The following is a 23,833-nucleotide window of genomic DNA, read 5'->3' as shown; positions in this document are numbered from 1 at the left end:
CCTTACAGAAAATTACAAGGGAAATAAAAGCCCTTGGCCAAGGTTGCAGTCCAGAGGCTTTGACCTCAGCTATTCGACCGCTTCCCTCCACGGAAATGTTACGTGAGTCCCTCTCTCTGAGTTGTTGGCGTGCACGAGGCCCCTTAGACACCGAGAGATCCTTCCCATTTAATACGAAAGGAGTGCTTTTGCTGAATCCCTCCGTAACTTGTAAAGGGACCCCACAGGGCAGCCGCCCCTCGCGCCCGTGTCCGCCCCCCCTTGCTCTGAGGCGAAGGCGAGGCGAACACGGAGAGCCAAGTAACGGGCCACGGGAGCCCGTGTCCCACCTGCCGGCACCGGGGTCTCATCCTTTGAGAAGCACGCTTTCTGGGCAGCTCGGAGAAGCTGCAGGCTGAAGCTCTGTTGGCGATAACACGTGTGCAAAGCACTTGGAATAAAACTGTACGCGGATGTTACACAAATGGCAGTTATTACTCACATGTTATTAGCATTAGCCGTCCCTGACGACTTGGAGTCATTTTTTAAAGGCCCGGGGTGAGAAACGAGAACCACAAATCCGTATGCAGCGTGTGAGTCCCCACCATGCCGGCTGCAGCATCACGGACCGTGCGCCTGTGTTTGCTGAACGTGGTTTTGTGTATTTAACGTTTACGTCAAAGGTTTACATCATTCATGAGCATTTCTCTCATGAGCTACTTGGGCCATGTTGACAAAGACTTGCATTTTGTTGTTGTTGTGGGTCAGACCCAACCTTTTTAGGAAACCTTTTATTTCTCGCCAGGAGAGAGGGGCAAAGGTAGCGAGAACGGCACCCTGGAGGTCCAGGCTGCTTTGCCACCACCGATTGGTCGAGACATCTAGGGACTAAAAACTAAGCATAGAATTACCGTAAGACCCGGCATGTCTGTTTATGGGATATACACCCAAAAGAGCGGGAAGCAGAGTCTCCGGGAGATAGGGGCACGCCCCGTTCTTAGCAGCAGCATTCACGAAAGCCGGAGGGCGGACACAGCCCAGATGTCCATCGCTGCATCCACATAAGCGGCGTGCGGTTGTGCACACAGAGGACTATTGCTCAGCCTTTAAAAAGAAACCGCGTTCGGGCAGGTGCTCCGGCCCGGATACCCCGTGAGGGGGTGGTGGTCAGTGAAGGACAGAGGGTGTGGCTGCACTTTTGCGAGGAGTCGAATTATTGTAGAAACAGAAAGTACAGTGGTGGTTGCCAGGGGCCAGGGGAGGGGAAACGGGAGTAGAAAAGGTTGCCCAACAGCGTGAACGTATTTAACGCTGCTGAACTGGACGCTTAAAAACGACTGAAATGGCGAATTTTATGTCGATCGTACCACTGTAAATTAAACTACCTTCTTGGGACTAATGATTAACTTTATTTAGTTCAGCTGATGAACGGTAATGAGTCTGTTACCCGAAAGGACGGGAAGCAGGGGTTAGCCTTTGTGGTCCCTCCTCAGCCGGGAGGAAGTGAGCGTGTGGAGGACAGAAGTCCCGCCCTCCCAGGATGTGGCACCGGTGCCTGAGGATACAGCCCCAGTGTGATGACTCGGGTGGGGGGGACTTCTAATCTAAAGGGTGGTTAGGGTTCACCCTTCCCGCCTGGCTTTGGAAGTCCTCGCTCATGGAGAGGGAGTGTATGCCACTGGGAGTGTTGGGGGTGGGGGTGGGGTAGTTCTGGGTTTTCTAAAGGCGTTCTTAGGACCGCCCAGCTCAAGGGTTTGGGGTGGGGGCGGGGAAATGCCGTTTCAGTGTTGAATGGAGTCCCCAGGTTCCTTTTCTCCCTCATTTTCAGGGTTCCAAGTTTTGGGCTAAACATGATATTAATAGTTCGGGACTATATACTTACATGTTAGAGATACTGCAGTGAAGCTAAGCAGATAGCTTAGGGAAAGCCAGTTCTGAGTTCTGTGAAGAGTTTGAAAACCAGAATAATTGTAAAGAAATGGATTTTATAACTCAGAGGAAAATAAAGTAGGCCATCAGTATTGTTTATTTTATTTTATTTATTGTAGGTCCCTTGGGAACTTTGCTTTAGGAATAGAAATTGATTAGTAATTTGTGTCAGTTCGTCAATATGTTAGAAGCCTTTCTAAACACCTGAGGGTCCATGAAATAACCTTTAATTGAAATAAATTCCTATTATGTAATCTAAGTAAAGAAAAAAATACCTTAGCCCCCTTTTCCCCTAGTGTTTGGAAAAATGGAGTTCAGTTCAGAGGAAAGTAGTGCAGTACGTGATTTCCTCCTGGATGGAAGGCCCTTTAATAATAATTTTATAATTAATAATTATAGTAATTAATATTAAGTGATAACGATTTTAAAAACGTTTGGCAGATGCCTCAATATTTTTTATTAGATGACCATTGAATTATTTTATATACTTAGTACGTATACTCACAAACTTTTTAGTATAATTATCACTTAACTCAGTAATTTAATTTTGCCTGCCAAGTTTCTGATGCTGGTCAGGGTAGGTGGGCAGTTTTAAAAGGAAAACTGGCTTTCTACTTTTTGTTTAGTGTTGAATAAATGTACTGAGTTAGAGGTTATCCTCTAATAGCAACAAGTCCACAAACCAGTTTGGTCATCACCCCCATAGTGGGGTGGGGGGCGCTGCTTGTCCTCAGGTACAGAAATGGGGTGTGTCTGGTGCCTGCACAGAGAATGGGGGGCGGGGAGGGGGGGAGGTCAAGGGAGAGGGGCAAAGTGAGTGAGGAGGGAATTGCAACAAAGCAAAATAGCACAGGAAGGGGATTTGATAGTTTCTGATAGGCATGTGTGTGTGCTGCAGATCTATGCTGTCACTAATCTATATCAGCCTGTATGGAGCCAGTAAGGATGGGGCGGGGGTCACAGATACAGTGTGGAATTAAAAGAAAAAACTGAGCGGGGGTGGGGAGGGTCTCAGGTGGCCACACTCACTGTGTGACAGGCTGCAGAAGTCACTTGGCATCTCGACGGGTGCTGTGGACAGTGGGGTCACAGTTGACTGCAGGTCCTGGAATAATCCTCCCGATTTCCAATGTTCTTATTCCGTTATGTTAGTGCTTGCCTCGTAGACCTATGCCCTGGTTCTTGGTTCAGAAATAAGCTACCATAAATGGAAGGGAGTGATCTTTTCTTGTGTGCCCTGTTCTTTAGATTGCATCTGGAGATGAATATTAATTTGGAGACCACATGGAGATGGTGATAGGACAGAGGGGCAGGGTCTGGTATTGGGGTCATCTGGAGGGATTCTCCTTTGGTGAAGAGAATTCTGGGCATGGCAGAGCTGACATAGAAGCAGTTGTCTAGCAGTTGGAAGAAGAAACTGATTTCATTGAGTTTTTCCAAACGACTGCCCTTTGAGCCAGAATCCTACAGGAATGCAGGTTTCATTCATTACGAGGAAGAACTTTGATTGAAGGTTCAATAGTTGAGTGCGTTGCTTAGGGAGGAAGTACGTGCCCGTGTGTGTGTGTGTGTGTGTGTGTGTGTGTGTGTGTGTAGCACTCCTAGGGCTCTGCGATCCCGCATCCCTCCCCTCTATTCACCGCCATTTCACCACGAAACCCTTTTCCTGTGAGTAGGACAAAGCATCCAACCTTGACGGTTTTATAATGTTTTCCAGCAATTTCCTGCAAAATGTGGAGTAAAAGCTCAGAGTGAGCGAGCCATCCAAAGCATTTGAATGGAATTATGAGAGTTGGCTCGGTGGCAAACCAGAAGAATGAAGCGGAAATGACGACTGGAGGCGTTTCAGACCATTGCTTTCGGGGAGGGGGCGGGGCGGTGCAGTGGCCGGGGTTGTTTCTCGGTCACCCCTCAGCCAGGTGCTGCCCTGGAACCTCATTCAGACCAGTTGGTGCTGGTTTTTCCTAAGAACGGCTTTGCTTTTGGTCGGTTCAGACATGACGTGGTTATTGCATGCCAGGCCCCGGGGTGGACCCTGGCCGTGGACACTTCCGGGCAGTGCGCTGTGCACCGCGTCCCGTTCCCTAGCTTGCTCCACTCCAGGCCGGTCTAGAAAGGAACTCCTATTCTTTCTGATCTCAGGTGGGCTGGTGGATGACTAAGAAAGGGAGTGAGCCCTAGCTGGTTTGGCTCAGTGGATAGAGCGTCGACCTGCAGACTGAAAGAGTCCCAGGTTCAATTCCAGCCAAGGGCATGTGCCTGGGTTGGGGGCTCTGTCCCCAGTAGGGAGCATGCAGGAGGCAGCCGATCAATGATTCTCTCTCATCATTGATGTTTCTATCTCTCCCTCTCCCTTCCTCTCTGAAATCAATAAAATATATTTAAAAAAAAGAAAAAGCAAGGGAGTGGATGCCGTTGTGTGCTTCCTGAGCAGTGGGTTCCACTCCAGCACAAGGAAGCCTTTGCCAGTGCATCTTAGAATCAGGCTGAGGGTGTGTGTGTCGGGGCTGGGATGGTGGGGGCAGGGGAGGGGCAGCAGTTTCTTGTCTCCTCTTGTCTCAGCGAATGATGGAAACCATGTGCAGACGGTTGTAGTCACAGAAAGCTGGTGCAGACACTGTCCCCTTAAAAGCTGGCTCCGGACGGCGGTCTCATTGGGCGAATCCCTTGCTTCCATCCTTTCTCTTGTCCTCATCCCAGCCGTGCACGTGGTCCTTACAGGACAGCCAGGCCGCGGATCGCTGTGTCGATGTGTCTGCTGTTGTGCAGAGCAGCAGGTCCTTGCCCTCCTCAGGCATGGGAGCTGAGTTCGGAAGGAGGATGTTTCCATCCCTTCTCTGGTGCAGGGACTCTGTTTAATGCCAAAACTATGGTGGTGGTTGTGTTTTTTACATCCCTTATTGAGAGAAGACACAAGGACACAAATGACCACACATTCAGGGGCAGTAGGAATTTTAAATTAATTTGTATTTTATGAGGCTCAGCAGCATCTCCATTCACGTGAACACTCGGAGTGGGCGCACGTGGGCGTCAGCGTGCGGTGCATGCGCAGTGCCTGCCTGTTTGTAGGGAGTCCCGGGCCGGCTGCCGTCCTGGTCGCAGGTGCTGACGGGCAGACGAGTGCTTTACCAACCCTGTTCTCGGGGTTGACCTCGTTCCCCAAACTTCAGTTTCTCCTCTTGTCTCAGCGAATGATGGAAACCATGTGCAGACGGTTGTAGTCATGGAAAGCTGGTTGAACAATCTCTTTTTTTTACGCCGAGTTGAGCAATACAGAGATGTGAGTCTCCCTCAGCGCAGCCTGCAGGGGCTCCGCTCGGAGGCAGGCGTGCGGGCAGGTGTTGCTTCTGGGTATTTGTTATCGATGGGCCATGGCTGCAGGAGTAGTAATAATCCTGCCAGTCCATTCATTCATTCACTCGTTCACTCGTGCATCCAAAATGTTCTTGAGTCAAAAGGCTTTAAAGGCCCACAGGCTGCTTCCTTCTTGAGTGTAGGGAAGGTGGGATGCCTTTTTCTGGCTTCTGCATTGACTTGCAGGAGAAGTCGGGGGGTTGGGGGGCAGCTGGCCCTCCAGCGTCTGGCAGGCCAGGCCTCACACGCTGGTCTCCACTCCTGTTGTCTTCTCTGGGTGCTTCTCAGTGGCAGGCATGCACCGCAGGGACCCCCGAGGGCCAGTGGGTCATAGGAACCTCGTAGAAAATGTCCAGAGGAAGCTCGAAACAGTTTAGGTAGCGGGGTAGGATTAATGCAAATACGGTGGGAAACAGATGGGTGTGGCAGTATCAAACACTATATACAGCACTGGGGTGGGGGGAGGCCGTGGAAATTGTATTAGTTTTCAGGGCTCCCAACACTAGGCCCAGTAGTTTAAATAGAAACGGGTTGTCTCTCTGCTCCGGGCCGGGACCCTGGATCAGGGTGTCCGCAGGCTGGTTCCCTCTGGGACTGGGGGAGGCTGTGCAGGCCTCGCCTTCTGGTGGCCTCAGGCCTTCCTAGGCTCCACTGTAGCATTCTCCCTGTGTCCTTACAGCCTCTTTCCTCTGTACGTGCCGGCCGCTCTGACCGATGGCTGCTCTTTATACGGACACGGATCCTATTGGATGAGGGTCTTCCCCAATGACCTCATCTTAACCTGATTATCTGCACTGACTCTGCTTGCCAATAAGACCCCATTGGCAGGCAGGAAGTTAGGACTTCAGCATCTTTAGGGGGACATAGTTCAACCCATAACAACTTAAAGGTAATTCAAAGAAGAAAGTAGAATGGCAAAGACATGTATGAACAGATCCTCAGCCTTGTTGATAATGTCGAGGTAACCACCCAAGCGGCATTAAGAAACATTGCAGCAGGCACAGGAGACGGGCACAGGGATGTAAACGTGGAGCTGTGTACATGTCTGTACAGTAAGGAGGAGCCAGAGGCTGTCCAAACACCTCATGGGGGGGGGGGGGGCGGGGCGCGGAATAAGTAAATTGTGGGATGCTCAAATAAAGGAATACTGAAAGCAGCAAAGTAGGATGGATAAACTAGATCTCTAGTCAGATCATGGGTGGGGCCCCAAAACCAGGTGGGGGGGGGAGCATTGTTGTAAAGCAGTACATATTCTGAATTTAAAATTTGCTCCGTATTATTTATGGACATACTTACGTATAGGAAGAATGTGCCCAAACACTGGACAGCAGGTTCCCCCGGGGGTGAGGGGTGGGAGAGGGGCTGCGCTGGTCTCCGCCCCGTTCTGCTGTTTGATCACTGCCGGTCTCTCCTTTAGGAGGAAAGCAAAGGCCCGAAGCAGACAGGACAGCGCGGTTTCACGGTCCACGGGTGTGGTCTGTCAGCAGCTCTGGGTGGTGGGTGCATAGTAGGTCTTTGTAGTTTTCCATTTCCCTCTTGAGAGGAGAAGGTGCAGGAGAAAGGCTTTGGAATCAGCCCCATATAAATTAGAATCTTCGTACTTCAGATAAGTTACTCAGCTTCTCTGAACCTCAGTTTACTCATCTATAAATTGGGGGTGAAGTCACGTATTTTGCATTTTTTCTTTCAAACACTGCTTTCTGAGGGCAGTATTGCAATGGTATAGGACTGCAGGTGTTTGAGTAAATGAGTGTTGCTTAGTTCTGTGTGACTGATATTTTGAAATCTGAATTAGCAGAAAGGGGATGCTACCTTTGCTGGGAGTTAATGGGGGATGTCTGACTTGGGGGGATCGCTGTGGCAACCGTGTATGCCAGTTGCAGTGTCCTTCACACTCAGGCTGGGTTCCCTCGAGCCTCTGACGGTGGCAGGGTGTGTGGTGTGCGGTTTTCTTGATTACAGGAGATGAAGCCGTGATAGTTCTCGTACCCAACACGGTCTATCTCTGCCCTGGAGGGAAAGGCAGGCGGGTGTGCGGGTCTTGGAGGCAGAGGGCCAGTCCCTGGGTCGCTCCGTGCCTTGGGGACACCATGGATGTCAGTGCTTCCCAACTTTCTCCACCCGTGACACGCAGCCTGCCATTCCCAGCGCCTCCACATGCAGCCGGACTCTGCACTCGGGGCTGCTCCCACCTCCTGTCCGGAACGGGCCCCGAGGAGGGGTGAGACTGGACGGGGATGCCTTGGAGACAAACCAAGAACCTTCTTGGTTGGCCAAGCAGCAGGGGCGTAGCCTGCTCACAGGAGAAAGAAGGGGTGATGCGTGCCTCCCGTGAGTGTGAAGCTTGGACAAGCTGGGGGACGTCTAGAAGTGGGGGGAGGAAAACAGAAGCCGGAGAAGGTAGTTAAGGGAGGAAACAGCTCACTACCACTGATGCCTACTGTTTAAATGTTCCCTAAACACTGCTTTTTCAGAAAAAGAAGTCTTTCCTGCTGGAAATTTCCTCTGAAATGTCCTTAATTCCCTCCATTCACCACAGAGGCTGTTACCTGGACCCAGCATAGTACCTGCACTTCAGTAATTCACGTTTTCAGGAATAGTTGTGAACACACCTGCTGGGTGGTCAGTTTTGTGCCCGGCACTGGGGAGGGACAGAGCTTGCAGACCTGGGCCTCCAGGGTGTCTGGTCCAGCTGGGGCGGCTGGACTGCCCCTGTGGACAGCTCCAGGGAGCTGGCGATGAAGACAGTAAGGCCACACAGCTCACTGGGGGTGTGCCTTGGGGGCTGGTGCCTTCACATACACATCTGGGGTTCTCACTGTTAACTATCCCTGCAGTTTGGGGGGTCAGGAAGGCCTCCTGGAAGCTTGGGGGTGATACAGAGCTGTCATAAGGCTTGGGGTGAGGATGGCTGAATGGCAGGTGACATCCTGCCTCCATCTGGATCTGAGGCTAAGAGTTCATTTTCTGCACCGTAGTCCTCTGTTTGTAAACCTGGGCAGGCACCTACCTGATGCATGTCATAAACCTGAGGACTCTGTAAGTAGTGCCTGTGGAGATGGGGATGCATTTTATTTTTAACTAGAGGCCCGGTGCACAAAAGTCCTGCAGGATTAGGGTCCCTAGGTCTGGCCAGTGATCAGGCCAATTGGGCCCTTCCAGCTGCTGGCCGGGGCCTTCCTTTCTTAGCTGCCGGCCAGGGACTTCCTTTGTTCTGCGCCGCCCCCTGGTGGTCAGCACATGTCATAATGAGCTATTGGACTCCTGGCCTCCTTGTCAAACTCCTGAGGGAACACTTTGCATGTTAGCCTTTTATATATGTGTGTGTGTGTGTATGTGTGTGTGTGTGTATGTGTATGTATATACACATACACACACACACACACACACACACACACACACACTCTCTCTCTCTCTCTAGGCCCAGTGCATGAAATTCGTGCACAGGTAGGGTCCCTAACAGCTGCAGGTTGCCAGCCAGAGCCTCTCGGCCCCCTTCCCCCAGCTGCCTGCCATTGCTGCAGGCTGGGACAGGGCTGGCTGGGGGGAGGGGACATGGGCGGTTGGCTGACTGGCCCCGCCCCCTGATCAAACTCCCGGTTGAACTTCCAGTCAAGGGGACCATTTGCATATTAGGCTTTTATATAGATTTTAGAATTTGTTACTATTTTAAATTGTGGTAAAGTATGCATGCCATGTTAGCCATTTTCAGCCACACTTCAGTGGCATTAGGGACTTTTTAAAAGTTAAAGGTGCTTTAAGAACTTTGATATGATGAGTGTTGGACTGTGAAGGTTTGTGACTCTCCTGAGGTTCCCAACAGGCAGATGCCGTTGGAGGAGGAAGGGTTTGGTTGGAGGGAGGACTGGCATGGCTGTGACCGCCCAGGGCCCCTGCTCCCAGACCTGCGTTCACCGCTGCCAGTTGTGGTCTGGGGTCGGGCAGGACCACTGTCATCTCACGGGTGTTGTATGCATTCCAGGGACTGGTGCGGGGCTGGACTGGGTCCTGCTTGGTTCACCGGGGCCGAGGGAGCTGTCCCGAGACGGCCATGCACCTGCTGCCCGGAACCCACGGGAGCTCAGAATATTTCCTTGAAAGCACGAAGTAAAACCTCTCCTATGCATATCCCCTCTCCTGTCGGACACATTCAGACTCACGTTGGTTAATAGCCGTCCACAGTTACTGGAATTCCACGAAGGCCTGAGCACGTTGACGCTGTAATGCCTTCCTGTGAGGATCCAGTGGGTGCAGCAAACTTCATGTGACGGAGTTTTCCAGCGTCATGCGTGGAACCGAGCTGACTTTCCCCAGACACTGTACACGTCTGGTTTCTCAGCTCCGAGAGGTAGCCTGCGGCTGCATTCCCTGGAGCACCCGTCCTGGAGGGGAGTGCGATGGGTGCTCTTCCTTCCCACCTCTTTACTCTGCCCCTCCCTTCCCATTCTCTCTCCTAAAACTGTTGGCAGTGGAGATGCTTCCCAGAGTGAGTGTGAGGTCCCGGGAGGGGCCAGGGCGCACCGCGGAGCTGGGTGTCCAGCCACCCAGGAGCCCTCAGGCCCTCGCGTGTTCCCGGAGGCCGCTCGGTCCCGCAGGCAGGAAGCGTGTGGTTTGGGTCTGTGGGCCGTGGGAGCACATGATGCTCTGGGAAGCGGCGGGGCCCGGGGTGTGATTCATTCGGGGGGACGGAGGAGGGGCATGGAAAACAATGTCTGTCTTTAAGCTCCAGGAACTAGGAAAATGAGCTGGAAATGTGAGTAATGTATAATTTTGCTAAAATTAACCCGCGGGCTCTTCAGACGTTTCTTTCTGTGTTTCGCAGCGTCGTCTGCTCCACGAGGCCCATGCGTCATGTGTTTCTGGTTTGTGTCCCTTTTCCCGCTCGCTCCCCCGAGCGGCGTGGGCGCAGAGCACAGCCGGCAGCTGCGCGGGTGGCACTGCCCGCTGCCGTGGGCCCTGCGACCCCTCACTGCGCCCTCGGGCCTCCCTCCCCCGTGGACGTGGTGACTCTCCAGCCTCCTGCCCGCCTCCCCTGTACGCTCCGAGACGCAGTGCAGTGTCTTGCTTCCTGTAACTGTCACAGAATAGGAGCTCGGTTCACTCTGGCTGCATAAGCTGGAGTCTGAGTCAGACAGAGGAGCATGCTGACTGAGAAGCCCATTAATCTATCCCCCGACTCATTAAATGGCCTTCAGAAACTACATTTTTGGGGTCGGGGATGGGAGAGAAGATCGTGTCAGGGAAGCAATTCACATATCTTGTGAAACACACAATTTTACTTTATCCAAATGTAGAAGGAAGCTTTTCAACTTTGTTTTTAACAGAAGCTGACCTCGAAGATTCTTTTACACTGGTGTTTAGGTATACAGCATTGTGCTCGGACAGTCGTATAATTTAAGGAGTGTGTGCCTAGTGAAGAATCATTGATGGTGTGCTCAGGGCTCACGGGCCATTTTGGAATCCAGGGCATTGCACCGAAGGCTGCTGGCACATTTGGCTGTGTGGGCCCACGCACATGTGTGTGCATGTCGGGGGGAGGGAATAGAGTGTGTACAGGCAGAGACATGGCAAGAGACTGTTGTAACTACTGAGCATGAGCTTGTGGGCAGGAAACCCAGACGAGGGTGGAAAAGTGGATAAGACCAGCGTGGGACGGGCCTAGGAGGCCACTGACCTGCAACTAAGGGCTTGCTATGTTCGGTCGGGTCTGCTCATAGAGAGAGCACTGAAATGAATACAAATGAAACAGAAAGCCTGGATAAGGTGGGGCGCATTGTCTGTGTCAGTCGTGTGGTTGTGGTATCACACTATAGTTTTACCAGATGTCACCATCGGGAAAACTGGATAAAGGATACACATGACTCTGACGTTTAAAACAGCATGCCTGGCTCGGCTGGTGTGGCTCAATGGTTGAGCATTGACCCAGGAACCAAGAGATCAAGGCTCGATTCCTGGTCAGGGCACTTGCCCAGGTTGCGGGCTCATGCAAAAGACAGCTGATCAGTGTTTCTCTCTCGTCGATGTTTCTATCTCTTCTCTCTCTCTCCCTTCCCATCTCTAAAAAAAAAAAAAAAAAAAAAAAAAATCAATTAAAAAAATCAATAAAATAAAATAAAAAAGCACACAACGAAAAACAGCATGCCTGTCTCTCCCCCCCCGTTTCCGCCCCATGTGTGTATATAAAATACTAAACCATGGGCTCACACTCAGCCAGTGGGGGCGGCAGTGGCCTGTGCTGCTTCCTTCTCTGGGTTTCTTTCTCTGTGTGCGGGCCCAGGCTTCAGTGCCATAACGGAGGTTGTGTGTGCCCTGACCACACGGTGTGGCTCAGTTGCTTGGAGCACTGGAAGGTCTCGGGTTTGACTCCCAGTCGGGACACATCCTGGGTACAGTAGGCAACCAGATGGATGTGTCCACCCCACTCCTCCCTCCTCTCTCCCTGAGGCAAGAGGGTGACTACTTCTGAGCGCTGAGAACAATTTGCATTTCTTAAAGAAAAGTCAAAAATTATCCTCCACATTTTTGGTTAAAAGATGTGCTCGATTATCATGAAGAATAGATTGCTCTGGCAGCAGGAGGTCATGAAGGGGCTGCGACTGGAGCAGCGTTTGTGGTATTCTGTGGACCCTGCCTTCCCATGGTGGGCTGTCATTTTCTAACAGCTGCAACATAGGCTGCTGCCTTGGACTAGACCCGTGGTCGGCAAACTGTGGCTCTCGAGCCACATGCGGCTCTTTGGCCCCTTGAGTGTGGCTCTTCCACAAAACACCACGGCCTGGGCGAGTCTATTTGGAAGAAGTGGCGTTAGAAAGAAGTTTAAGTTTAAAAAATTTGGCTCTCAAATTTCAATCACCGTACTGTTGATATTTGGCTCTGTGGACTAATGAGTTTGCCGACCACGGGACTAGCCCCATGAGGTGGCGGGGGAGGAGGTGTGCACCATCCTGCCCACGTTCCACGCTGACCTGCCGCGCGTGCTCAGCATGTCGCTGAGGCCTCTGGTGCCAGTCGGTGGCCTTGCCTGGCGTGGCGGCGCTGGCTGGTGAGTTCCGGTGTTAGGAGCTGCGTGCGGGCGCTCTGCTCCCGCACTGGCCTGTGGGTGCGCACACCGTGAGCCAGAGCAGACGCCACTGCTTCTCGGCCAGCATCCTTGGCCCGGCGGCGTGGCTGCTCCGAGCTGTGGTTCGGCCGTCTGGAAGGGGGGCGGTCACGGCATCTGCCTCTCGGTGCTGTTCAGGCCCAGCGAGCTGATACCGCCTGTGGAGCAGGGCCGGGCGCATAGAGGCATTTTGGTACCTCTGAGTTCGTCGTCATGGTCTTCATCCTTATCGTTGGCTTTGAGCGCCCAGGTTAGTTCGTGAGACTCTGAGGAAGGGGAGTTTCCGTAGAAAGGCTCGGAGAGGCACGTGGCCTGCGTGGACAGGCTGCTGAGCAGGCTCCGGGCGCCGAGGGGCTTTGTAGTCACCCCGACCGGGGTCAGCGTCCTGGTCGGAGAGCTGTTTGTCCGGAGCCTCAGGAAGTGGGGGTGCTGCTGCTGCTGCTGCTGCTGTGATGCTTGTCCGCGGCAAGGTGAAGGAGGAGGTGAAATAATCGGCGTGAACTGCTCGGCACGTGGCCATTCCCAAGATGCAGGCATTCCCATCTGAGCGATCCCTCTTTCCCAGGAACAAGACTGCCAACGGAGACTGCCGGAAAGACCCCCGGGAGCAGAGCCGCAGCCCCATCGAGCGGGCCGTGGCCCCCACCGTGAGCCTGCACGGCAGCCACCTGTACGCGTCCCTCCCCAGCCTCAGCATGGAGCAGCCCCTCGCACTGACCAAGAACAGCATGGACGCCAGCAGGCCGGCGGGCATCGCGCCCACGCTGACCCCGGCGGAGCGGCAGCAGGTATGTCTGTGCCGCGGGGTGTGGGCCTGCAGTGGGTTCGGGGCTGGGGCCTGAGAGCTGGGTGGAGAGCACTGAGCAGAGGCCGTGAGGGAGGTGGGAAGAGATGGTGGGTAAGTCCATCCTCAGCTGTGGCTCTGCACCCGGGGCCAAAGGAGCCGCAGCAGCGACAGCCAGAGGGGTCCTTTCACCAGACACCACCGCACGTTTTAGTGCCGCCGGCACCTGCTGGGCCTCTTGCCTTTTAGGACTAATTGCCACGGACAAGGGGTTTCAGTGGCTTTGCACAGACCAGGCTGGCCTAGATTAGGTGTGTTTTCAGCTGTCTTCTTGGTGGATCTGTCTCTGTTAGGGTCAGTGCGATTGACCCTAAAGGCAACCATACGTTTGCTCATCATAAGCCCCATGGTGCTTTGCTTTGGGCTGGAATTCAAGGGGAAGTCAGTGGTCACAATGGATGTTAGCTCGTGCTGGTCAGAAACCTGTGATTCGCAGATAGGATGCTTTTCATTCGGAAAATTATAGCTTAATACAGTTCGCCTGGTAGGAAAATACCTAAAAAATGGGGTTCCTGAGGAAATACATTAGCATTGGGATTGGGGATCACTGCATGAGCCTGCGGCCCCTCCCTCTGAACCTCTGGGGTCTGTAACATAGTAGGTCCTCAGATGGTACTTGCTGAGACTGACGGACGTGAGGGGAGGCGGCCAGGCCCGAGCTTCCCACTCGCCCGTGGGTCCCTCCAGCACACAGCCTAGGCTCTCCTCTCCCTGCCGAGGCCCGGCTTCTGACGGCTGCTCCACCTGGCCGGCTGTGCCCAGCCCAGCCAGCACTGCCTGGTTTGGTCACTGACGACTGCAAATGAGCAGGCCCAGGAGAGGTGGTGCTGGGGCCTCCGCTTCCCACCTTGGAGCCCAACATCATTGTCCCATGTGTTTCATTCATTCGCTTAACAAAACTGGTAGATACCTACTAGGGTGCAGGGTGGGTGCTGGAAGCTACTGAAGCAAAACGTGGCACTCAACACCTTTAGTCTGGAGGAGCTAGGCAATCAAATAACTAAACTGTGGTATGTCAGCTCTCCATGTGCCAATAAACACCCACTTACTGTAAGAACTGGGGGCCACGTTACCACTGCCTTCATTAACTGAACGTTGTTAGGGGCTGCCCTCGCCTCAGGCACGTCACACAGCTCCGAGGATACAGAGCACGTCCAGCGTCCCAGCGAGGAGAGCTCACAGTCCGGGGAGGGAAATGTGTGAGCAGAGGGCGGCCTTTTAGGGTGACAGGCCTCAGTGGAAGTGGTTTAGCGTAGAAGGAATTTATTTCTGGGCTCCAGGGAATGCAGCCCTCTGGCCAGCAGGGGGTCCTCGGGGAGGGGCCTGGGGGCTCATGGGAAAGTCCGTCTCTGAGCCGAGGTGGCTGGGGGAGGAACCTCGCTCCAGAGCCTCCTGGAAAACAGAGCAGGCCCTCGGTAGACCCTGCCTGCCCTTGAGCGTTTGCGAAGGAAGGCTTTTGAGGGTCTTCTGGTTGGTCTTCAGTCACAGTTGCTTTGTGGAAAGTGCTCTCCCAGATGGAGTGACCGGCCGCTGTCCTTACCGTGGTCTCCCCAGCCCACTCCCGCAGGTTCACACACACACACACACACACACACACACACACACACACCCCGCCAACTGTGGGGCGGTGAGCAGGCTTTCTAGGAGCGGGAACCCTGAGTTCTCATCTCGTTCCTGTGGGAGTCCTGGCCAGTGGCCACTGAACAAGCCAGCGGCTTTCCTGGGATGGGCACGGGGGCTCTGGCTTCCCCAGCGTGGAGGCCGCTGACCTAAGCTTTGCTTTAAGGTTTGGGTTAGTGGCAAAGAGGCTACCAGTCTGCCTTCCACCTTGACTGCTGGTCAGCACATTTCGTTCACATCCTTGACCTCTTCCTGGACGGTCCGCCACAGCCTGAGCTTCTGCTCGGACTCTCACCGAGTCCCGAGCCAGGTGCTGAGCTGAGGAGAGATGAGGGGCCTGTGCCTGTTCCCAGCAGCTCAGAGGCGTCCGTCCGTGTCCAGGAGCTCCGTTTCATCTGTGAGCAGTCAGGACTGTGGCCGTGGGGGGGCGTGAGTGAGGGGAGGCAGGGGAGCCGAGCCTTCCGGGGCGGGCTGTGCGGGAAGCCTTCCTCCCTGCGTTGGAAAGTGTGACTCAGAACTCTGGGAACTGGGGCTGGAAAGTTCCTGGGGAGGCTGCAGAAAGTGTCACCCCACTTTTATGGCTTGGTAATGGCAACTCTGAGGACACAGAGTGTTCTAAAGAAAGGTACAAAAGTGACAGAGAGGGTGGCCTTGAGGGCAACAGCAAACAAGGAGAGACAGGATGAGGTTAAAACCTAAGGCAGTGGGCATCCAACTGTACTCATGGACACTCTTTTCCTAGGGCAGCCAGGGCGGAGGGCCGTGGGGAGCACGGGGGGCGAATGGAGCTGAGTGATCCCCGCTAGGAGGAGCCGTGTTCTCTCCTGGAATGGCCTTCCCCGCCTTTGGACAGCACCGGCATAAGGGCTGGATGTCGGCTTCATTCTTCCGTCTAAGCCTCCTAACTCCATCCTGTGCCACTGTATTTCTTCATCTTCTAAGACGCTTCCCCCAAACACATCCCTACTTCCTGACATTTGCGCTGGTCAGGATTCTGGTTGCAAAGAACAGAAACCCATCAGACTTACTTTCCACACGAGAGGAAGGGAGTTTTCCTGGGAGGGTCATGGTGCAGCCAGGCCGAGGAAGGAAGGGCTGGCCCTTGCCTGGGAGGGCAGGAGAGGACACAGGACTCCCCTTCCTCCCCTGGCCCCGGGCCTGTCTGGGTCTCTGCATCCTCTCCTCTGAGAGACACACTTGGCCAGCCCAGCGTGGCTGCCCACAGCCCTGAGAGCAACTTGAATCTCTTATGAGTCAGGCTTAGAAGTTGGCCCCCAGCCTGGATCAGATTTTCAACCTGGGCCATAGGCAAGGCCACTCACGATCCTGTCTTAGCCCATTCCCGAGAGGGAAGGGGAGCGATCGTGGGCTCAGGAATTAAACAGACCCTTCGGGAGGTGGGCTCCAGCTGCAGGCTGTCCTCCAGGTGCGGTCTGAGCAGCACCTGGTGAGCAGGGCTCCACACCCTTCACCCCAGGAGGTGGGCCCTCACCCCCTCCTCAGGTGCTTTCTGTCACAGGAACAGTGGGAGTGGAGGAAGCTCCTGCTGCAGGCCCTGCCGGAGGAGTGCCTCTCACCCAGGTCTGCCTGGCCTCAGAGCCCCGCTCTCACCCGGGCCTTTTGCCCCGCACTGTGACCAGTGGTTCTGGTTCCATCCCTGTTGCTGAGGAGTCATGCTCTTAATGAAAACCCTAAATTCTTCCTTCACATGCTGCAGCTCAGCCATGTCTTGCCCCATCTGGCATGTAATTTCTTGCTAGACCCAAACCCAGACCCTTATTTTAATCCCAGTTCCTAGTAGATCCAAATCTTTATCCCAGAACATTTTTATTTATTTATTTACTTATTTATTTATTTTAGCAAGGAAATGTTTATTGCTCGAGAAGACACAATACAAGAAGATAGGAGAACTAATTCTTAAATCTCTTGAGAGTGCAAAATTCAGATGTTGTATATATTGGGGGTGGAGGTGGTTTGGGACTACAGGCAGGCAGGTGCAGAAAAGGGGTCTAAAGAAAAACCTGACATTTCTAAGTCTCTGCTCTTGGACGACCCCTCTAAGTCTAGTTCCGTCGTCGTCGTCACTTTGTATATTCCCCCCTCGTCAGCCTTGTTCACTCCCAGTGGGAAGGTTTGATGTGAAGCCTTGTGTGGATCTGTGTCCTGGCCGCTGATGGACTCCGGAGAGGGAAGCTGGGTGGACGAGCCCCATCCCCTTCTGTGGACACATCGGGCCCTTCGGGGTGACCCCCCAGCCAGTCCCTCACTGGCTGTCTTGGAACCCGGTGCACGTCTCCGTCTGTCTCGTCCTCGGGGCTAACGGGAGATACCTTTCCTGGTGGAACCCGGGAAGCGTGGTTTGGTTCAGGTGCTTTCTGCCCCAGGCCCTGCCCCACAGCCTGTGGCCCCTGCTCTGAAGTGTGCGTGATCTAGAGGCGGCGGCAGGTGCTGGTGTCATACGGGTGCACCTGGAAGGGCAGCTTTACCTGCTGAATCGGGGTCGGGTGGGGTCATAAAAGGCTTGCCAGCGACGGTATTTGAGCGGGCTTTGGAGGAGGAGTGGTTTGCCAGGCAGTGTGGCTGTCCTGGGGAAGGAAGGCATCAGCGCAGCCGATTGGGGGAGGGGTGACATGCATGTAATTCATCTACGCGTGTGTGCTTCCTGCATTTGTCTCCATCTGTGTGGTCCTAATAAAAACCCGCTTGAGCTGCCTTTGGCCTAAGCAGAAACCAAGTGTGTGAAAGGCACAGGGACCGTTCGGAGCGCCACTGGGGAGGAGTGGGCATGGCCTGAGAAGGCAGGGCCGCTCGCTGCCCCCCGAGCCTCAGCAGGGGCTCCTCCACCCCAGGAGCACCGAGGCCCCTCCCGCCCTGGGAGACCCCCTCCCTCCGCACGCGCCGCTCTCTGTTTGCACTGAAGTAGGAGGCTGCACACGGGCTGGACTTAGATTTGCCTTCAGTCAGGGGGGGGGGGGGGTCTCCCCAGAATGGTGGGCGGTGCTGGGGTGGTGGCACTTGGCTCTCAGGCAGGTCAAGGGCCCAGCTGTGGGGTGGGAGGGGTGCGCGCTGCCTGAGCTGTGACAGGTGTCGAAGGACTGGGGGCTTGGGCTGGGGAAGCAGAACTGCTTCTGGGTTCCCAGGGCCGAGCTGACACCAGCCCCCTTCTCTCCCCAGAACCGGCCTTCAGTGATCACCTGCGCCTCCGCCAGCGCCCGCAACTGCAACCTCTCCCACTGCCCGATCGCGCACAGCGGCTGTGTGGCCGGGCCGGCCAGCTACCGGAGGGCCCCGAGCTGTAAGTGTCCCCGGGGTGGGCTGGCCGGGGGGGGAAGGGGGGGCGCTCAGCTTCCTCAGTCAACACGCCGTCAAGTGGAGTTCGCTTCCTCCATCTCATGCTGTAGACGGGAACCTCTAGGTGTCCTGGAGCCGATTTCTAGTTGAGATGGAAAAAGTGGGATTTTTGGAGCACGTATGCTCCTGGCATTGTGCCTGGCGTGGGTGGGAAGGAGGGAAGACACACTTTGGCCCTGACCTGCAGGCGCTCTCCCTAGTTGGGGTAAAATAGTCTCTACCGTCCCCTACTGCCACATTCTCTCTCTGAACGAGCAGCTAGCCCTGGGCGGCAGGCGTAACGCCAGGTCACGGTTCAGAGACGTGTGCCCAAATGCCCAGCTCTGACTGCTGTCCTGCTCCCCCGCAGCCGCCGCCGCCACCACCTGTGACCCCGTGGTGGAGGAGCATTTCCGCAGGAGCTTGGGCAAGAACTACAAGGAGCCTGAGCCAGCTCCCAACTCCGTGTCCATCACGGGCTCCGTGGACGACCACTTTGCCAAAGCCCTGGGAGACACGTGGCTTCAGATCAAGGCGGCCAAGGACGGCGCGTCCAGCAGCCCCGAGTCGGCCTCGCGCAGGGGCCAGCCCGCCAGCCCCTCTGCCCACATGGTCAGCCACAGCCACTCCCCCTCCGTGGTCTCCTGAAGAGAGCACCGTCCTCCAGCAAGACGCCGATCTGCATGGTTTGCCTGAGCTTTGAACAGTCAGTTCTTTAAAAAAAAAAAAAAAACAGGAAAAAAAAAAAGTCACGGGAGTGGGGTGGGGGGGAAGGGAAGGGATGGTTTATTTGCAAAAACCATGTTGGGAATTTCGTTCTGTTTTTGTGCTTGCTTGGTATTCGTACGTCAGGGCCCTCAAACATGATAGTAGGAACGGCGTGCGGAACATCTGTCTCGTGTAGCATCCTAACTTCCTGCCTCAGTTACCAAAGAAACCTCTGATGCAGGTCTGCTGCCCGACAGGGTCGGGCCTCCATGGCGCGCACTTTCTCGGTCACAAGCCATGACGTTGGTGACCCGAATGCTTTGTGCTTTTCCATGTGCTTCTCGAGGCCGGGTGTGTGTGGCTTAGCGTCCGTGGCTTGTTCGGTCCAGCTCGCGCGCGCGTGTGTGCGTCTACTTGAAGAGAACAGAGGACTCTTGTGTCTGATTTGCACTATTGGAGGAGGACTAGAGTTGCCTGCTTGACAACTTTATGTGAGATGCTAGTACTCTGAGGGCAAACTGCTGAAAACAAAGGGTTTAAGGATGACATTTCTGACCATTTGTATTTTTTTGTTTTGTATTTTAAACTTAGACTAAACAGCTTTGGAAGGGGAAGTCTCATACTGGTTATAGGTCTTTCTCTCTAGATTTCAGGTGCTTGCAACTGGACTGCAGACTCCACCAATCACGGGCATTCTACTTTTCCTAAACACTGCAGTTTGTTAGGCTAGAGCTGGGGTTCCGTAGTGCTTTAAACATGATGCATGTTTTTAAGGGGGGAAAATAGCTGGTTTCTATTAATTGTATAAACGGTAAACACAAACCTTAATGCTAGCTTCTGTTCAGAATTAGTTTATTTTTGTCAGTTACAGTCCTAGATATACTTACTGCTGGTACAGTTGTACTCTAAGATTTGTATTTGATATTCACGTTACTCCCTAGTAGTGGGGCCACGTGGCCCCAGGCAGGCCCTGGGATGGGCAGTCGAGTCGCTGGTCAGCCGGGGTGTAGGATGCTGGAGTTTTTGCTGCAGGCTGACAGCATCATTTATTTTTTTGCGTCCCTGTCTGCTTATGCTTATTACTAGCTCCCAGGGGGGTTGGGAGTTGTCTTCCAACTTTCTTCTGTGCTGAAACTGCCCCCTTTAACTCTCTTGGCTAAACAGCAGATTACTGACAATCTGTGATATGCTATTTTGTGTGCTTCCTCATACGCTGGGGCCAAGGCAGTATACATTCCTCTGACTTTATACAGTTATTACTGCATTTATTATCGTTTGCTATAGTAATAGCTACTAACTAGAAATTAGATGAAGAAAGCATGACAGACACAGCTGTGGATGTTCAACAGCTGCTCCTCTTTTCAGTAAACGCATGTGTCTATCCCCCTGCCCCTCCCGGGCTACATTCCGGCCCGCTCACTGGAGGGTTTGAGAAGTCACCTGGCCAGGTGACGCTGGCATGACCACCCCACCTGCAAGGCATCGTGGGCTCCCAGGAGTCCCCCAGGCTGGGTTTCAGCCTGAGAAAACCACAGGTGAGCTGGTCCCCTTTGGAAACCGGCGCCGGGTGAAAAGGTCGGAGGACTGGCTCTTGCTGTGGTCACAGGGTGGCTGCAGGCCTTTGAAAAGGCGAAGGGAAGGCCCTGTCCTCTCGCCCCTGCACACATTTCACTCCCACTTCACTGGGCTTCCAGGCTTTCGCATCCAGGCCCCTGTATTTTCTGTAGGAAAAATTGTTGAGAACACTTTTTTTATATAGGTAACTTTAAGACCATCATTACGCTGTGCGTAAAGAATGTACAGAGAAATTTGTAGGTATTTTTTGAAGAACAATTAATTTGTTAATGATATGTAGCTATTTAATTTTTCCCTTTCCTATTGTAATCATTCATAATTTTTTTGTTTGGAAAAAAAAAAAGTTGATCTTTTTTTTGTCGTAGATTTGTCTGTAAAAGTGCAGGAACACAGTTATTCTATGAGAACACTGCATCTGCCTTAATAGCCACTAGTTTGTTACTGCTACAGGCTACTGAGCATTGCCACAGGAAACGGCCCACTGCCAGCGGGCTCTGTGAAGAGGCTCCTCGCACAGCTGTCCGCCGGGGAGGGACGGTGGTGGTGGCTGGGTCCCCGGGCACTGGCCTATCTGGGATAGGCAGTACCGGAGGGGCCTCAGCAGACGGGGAAGCAGGAAACCAAACATTTCACTGGGAAGGGACACACTCCCCGGCTGCAGGAGGAGCACGGTGAGGGTCTTCACAGAGCCACGCCATCCGCAGTGCGTTCTGACAGTTCTCTCCATGTTTGTAAATCTGTAATATACCATTCTCTGTGGCCTGTTTTTCCTGGAAGAAGAAGAAGAAAAAAAAAAAAGGTTTGGCAGGCCATCTTTTTTTTGTACTTAAAAGTAGCCTTAAGAACAATAATAAAGTGCTCTTAAACCACGGACTGTACGTGTGACCTTGGTCCTGGAGTGCCAGTGCTTTGCTGGGAGGGTGGGGTGCTTAGCCACACTGCGCCTCTCTACAGAGGTGCCCCTGTTTACGCCCCACATGGGCTAGAAAACTGGAATTGCAATTGAGAACCAGCACTGAAAACCTAACCTCCAGAAATCCTCCTCTTCCTAGAGCCAGTGTCAGACTCCCATTTTGACTTTGGTTCCAGGCCCGAGATTAAAGATGAGACCACAAGGATGAGAAGTTTCCACACCCACTCTGGTGCCACAGGTGTGCAGACTCAGGATAAGAGAGAAGATCAGGTAGAGCCCACGTGAACTCTCACCGCCTGCTGGCCACAGACTGAGGCAGACACAGCGGGCACCACAAAGGATGGCAGAGGGCAGGGACGGGGGGACGGGGTTGCAGTGCAGCCCACAGTGGTCTCTAGAAGGAGGAGAGCATTTATGTAGTCTTCGTTGGGACAACTCTCTGCCTGTGCTCATTGCCACCCCGTGGGGGCCACGGTGGGAAGGATCCTGGGGGCCTAACAAACACTGACGAGAGGAGAGAAAAGAACTGCTCGTGGAGGGAGCCTCGCCTCGTTGGTGGCAATGCCAAGGTTATTATTTAGCTCAGAACTGGCAGCGTCATGAACCAGAAGTGAAGAACGCCAGAAGCTCCTGGGCAGCGAAGGGAAGGCCCCAGTCCTCAAGGTGCGGAGAGGAAGGGACGAAGGGTGGGGGATGCGGGGCCCAGAGTCACCGGTCGTAGGCAGCAGTCCTGCTCTGGCCACTGAGCTCCCCAGCAGGCAGCGGCTGTCACTGAGGTGGGCTGTCAGACGGTCTCATCGTCACTCATGTCCCAGATCTGCATGGAGAAGGAGACAGCAGAGTGTTCAGGTGCTCAGAGCTGTGCAGTTGTCAGCTGACAAGCAGGAGGGACAATGGCTCCCACTTGCAGGTGACATGCCGTGTGCCTCACCTCCATCGTCACTCAGAGATCGACACCCCCACTTCTTTATAACGAAACCACGTCTCAGAGAAGTGAAGTCAGTTGCCTAAGAGATCTCTGGTAACTGAACCAGTGGCCGAGTTGTGGAGAAGAGCCAGCTGGGATCTGGCCCCGGGGAGTGCAAATGCCCCCTCAGCATCCTGCAGAGCTGCCATCCCTGCCCCACTCGCTCCTGACCATGAGCCACATCATCCTGTCTCCTCCATGGCTGCCTTCTTCTTGTCCACCTGCTCTCTGGAGGGTGACCCTGAGGGGAGGATTCAGGCTGTGCACTCGCTGAATGGGGCCCAGACTGCCTGTGCACACACTTCCCACCTCTGCAGGCTCCCACCCTGTGGTCCAGGTGCCAACTGGACTAAAAACCACAGGCCCAGACAAACGCTAAAGAACTGGCTGCTCCCTAAGAGTCAGCCTTTTCCCCACCGGCCCCAGCAGGCGCTTGGGGCAGGACAGTGGAAACAGCCAGATCCTGCCTGTCCCTCAGTGTGTGTCCTTGGAGAGTCTGAGTCTGACCCAGGGTGGGGCGAGACGTGAACATGGGGAAAGTAGGATCCCCAAAGGAATGAGAAAAGGTGGGGGAAGGCCTGGCCCACTGGCCAGCACAGAGGTCCCTGGGCTCCTCGTAGCCTGGACTCCCTGGGGGGCTGGTCCCTGAACTTACGCCTTCAGACTTTCAGAATTCCTAGAACTGGTTGCAAAAGGCCACCTCAACGTTAGCTGAACCAAGAGAAGGAACATCGTGTTTACATGAGGCTGGCCCAGGGAGACGGGGAGGCCCGGCCAAGGTAAATATCAACACCAGCTTGGCTTTCAAAGGCAAGGATGTGGAAAGTAAATAGAGAAGGAAATTTCCTCTCTCTGGAGGATCCAGCAGCCTGGCTGAGAGCTAGTCAATGTGCCTCTCACATCCCCTGTCTTTACACACGTCTTACTGTCCAAGGACACTGGATGAGGCTGCAATGCCAACTTCCAGATGCCTGCAGGAGCAGGGTTGGGATGTGGAGGAGCTGGGTCTGGGGCTCAGCTCGTCCTCAGTATGGCTTGAACACTCTTGGGCCTGCCTCCTGGGAAGGGACTCAGTGGTAGGAGGCGGGGTGTTGCACTTAGGAGCTCCTGGACTTGATGATCCTATAGGTCTGACCATCTGAGTAGGCAAACTTGCCACCACAGGGTTCACCAGGGGAATTCATTCTTTCACTGTGTCATTCAATAAACACACGATCATGGAGCCTCTCCCTGTGCCACAAGCTATGCAGACCGGTTGCAATAGTCCTTCCTTCACTCCTCACAATAGCCTGTGAGGTGCAGATGGAAACCAGCTGAAGAGAGGTAAGGCACCTTGCTAGGATCATACAGCAAGTAAGTGCGGAGCTGGGGGCATAGGTGTGTGGGAAAAGGTTATGTGAACAAAAAGGGCTGCCTGGATTGCCTGCAGGACTGCAACAGGCTGCATGGAGGAGGGGCCGTGACCTTCTGTGACCTCTTGCCCAGCCTCCTGGGAAGCTACCAGGCAGGGATGGG

At 53.9% G+C, this 23,833-nt stretch overlaps 2 protein-coding genes across 10 annotated transcripts in view; one reads left to right on the top strand and one right to left on the bottom strand.

The window, feature by feature from the left end:
• Positions 1 to 21,309, top strand: part of VGLL4 (vestigial like family member 4) — a 149,397-nt gene extending 128,088 nt beyond the window's left edge. For 6 of the 8 annotated variants that reach the window (XM_045579183.1, XM_045579185.1, XM_045579184.1 and 3 more), the window contains 3 exons: positions 12,927 to 13,149; positions 18,000 to 18,120; positions 18,526 to 21,309. In XM_045579183.1, the coding sequence (XP_045435139.1) occupies positions 12,927 to 13,149; positions 18,000 to 18,120; positions 18,526 to 18,803 (622 nt within the window). In that variant the 3' untranslated portion in view covers positions 18,804 to 21,309. Of the gene's footprint in view, positions 1 to 12,926; positions 13,150 to 17,999; positions 18,121 to 18,525 lie in introns of those variants that run through there. The other 2 variants (XM_036431133.2, XM_045579187.1) reach the window with 2 other exon arrangements.
• The window catches only part of ATG7 (autophagy related 7), a 207,356-nt gene continuing 202,965 nt past the window's right edge, over positions 19,443 to 23,833 (bottom strand). For both annotated transcript variants that reach the window (XR_004986815.2, XM_036431130.2), the window contains one exon: positions 19,443 to 22,168. Coding sequence is in view for 1 of the 2 variants with exons in the window: in XM_036431130.2 (XP_036287023.2) it covers positions 22,136 to 22,168 (33 nt within the window). In the remaining variant the exon portion in view is untranslated. The remainder of the gene's footprint in view (positions 22,169 to 23,833) is intronic.

Source organism: Pipistrellus kuhlii, unplaced genomic scaffold (assembly GCF_014108245.1).
Source record: "Pipistrellus kuhlii isolate mPipKuh1 unplaced genomic scaffold, mPipKuh1.p scaffold_m20_p_11, whole genome shotgun sequence".
In the NCBI taxonomy this organism is placed as follows: Eukaryota; Metazoa; Chordata; class Mammalia; order Chiroptera; family Vespertilionidae; genus Pipistrellus; species Pipistrellus kuhlii.
Note: the sequence above shows the minus strand (reverse complement) of the source record. Positions and strands in the feature narration are given on the sequence as shown.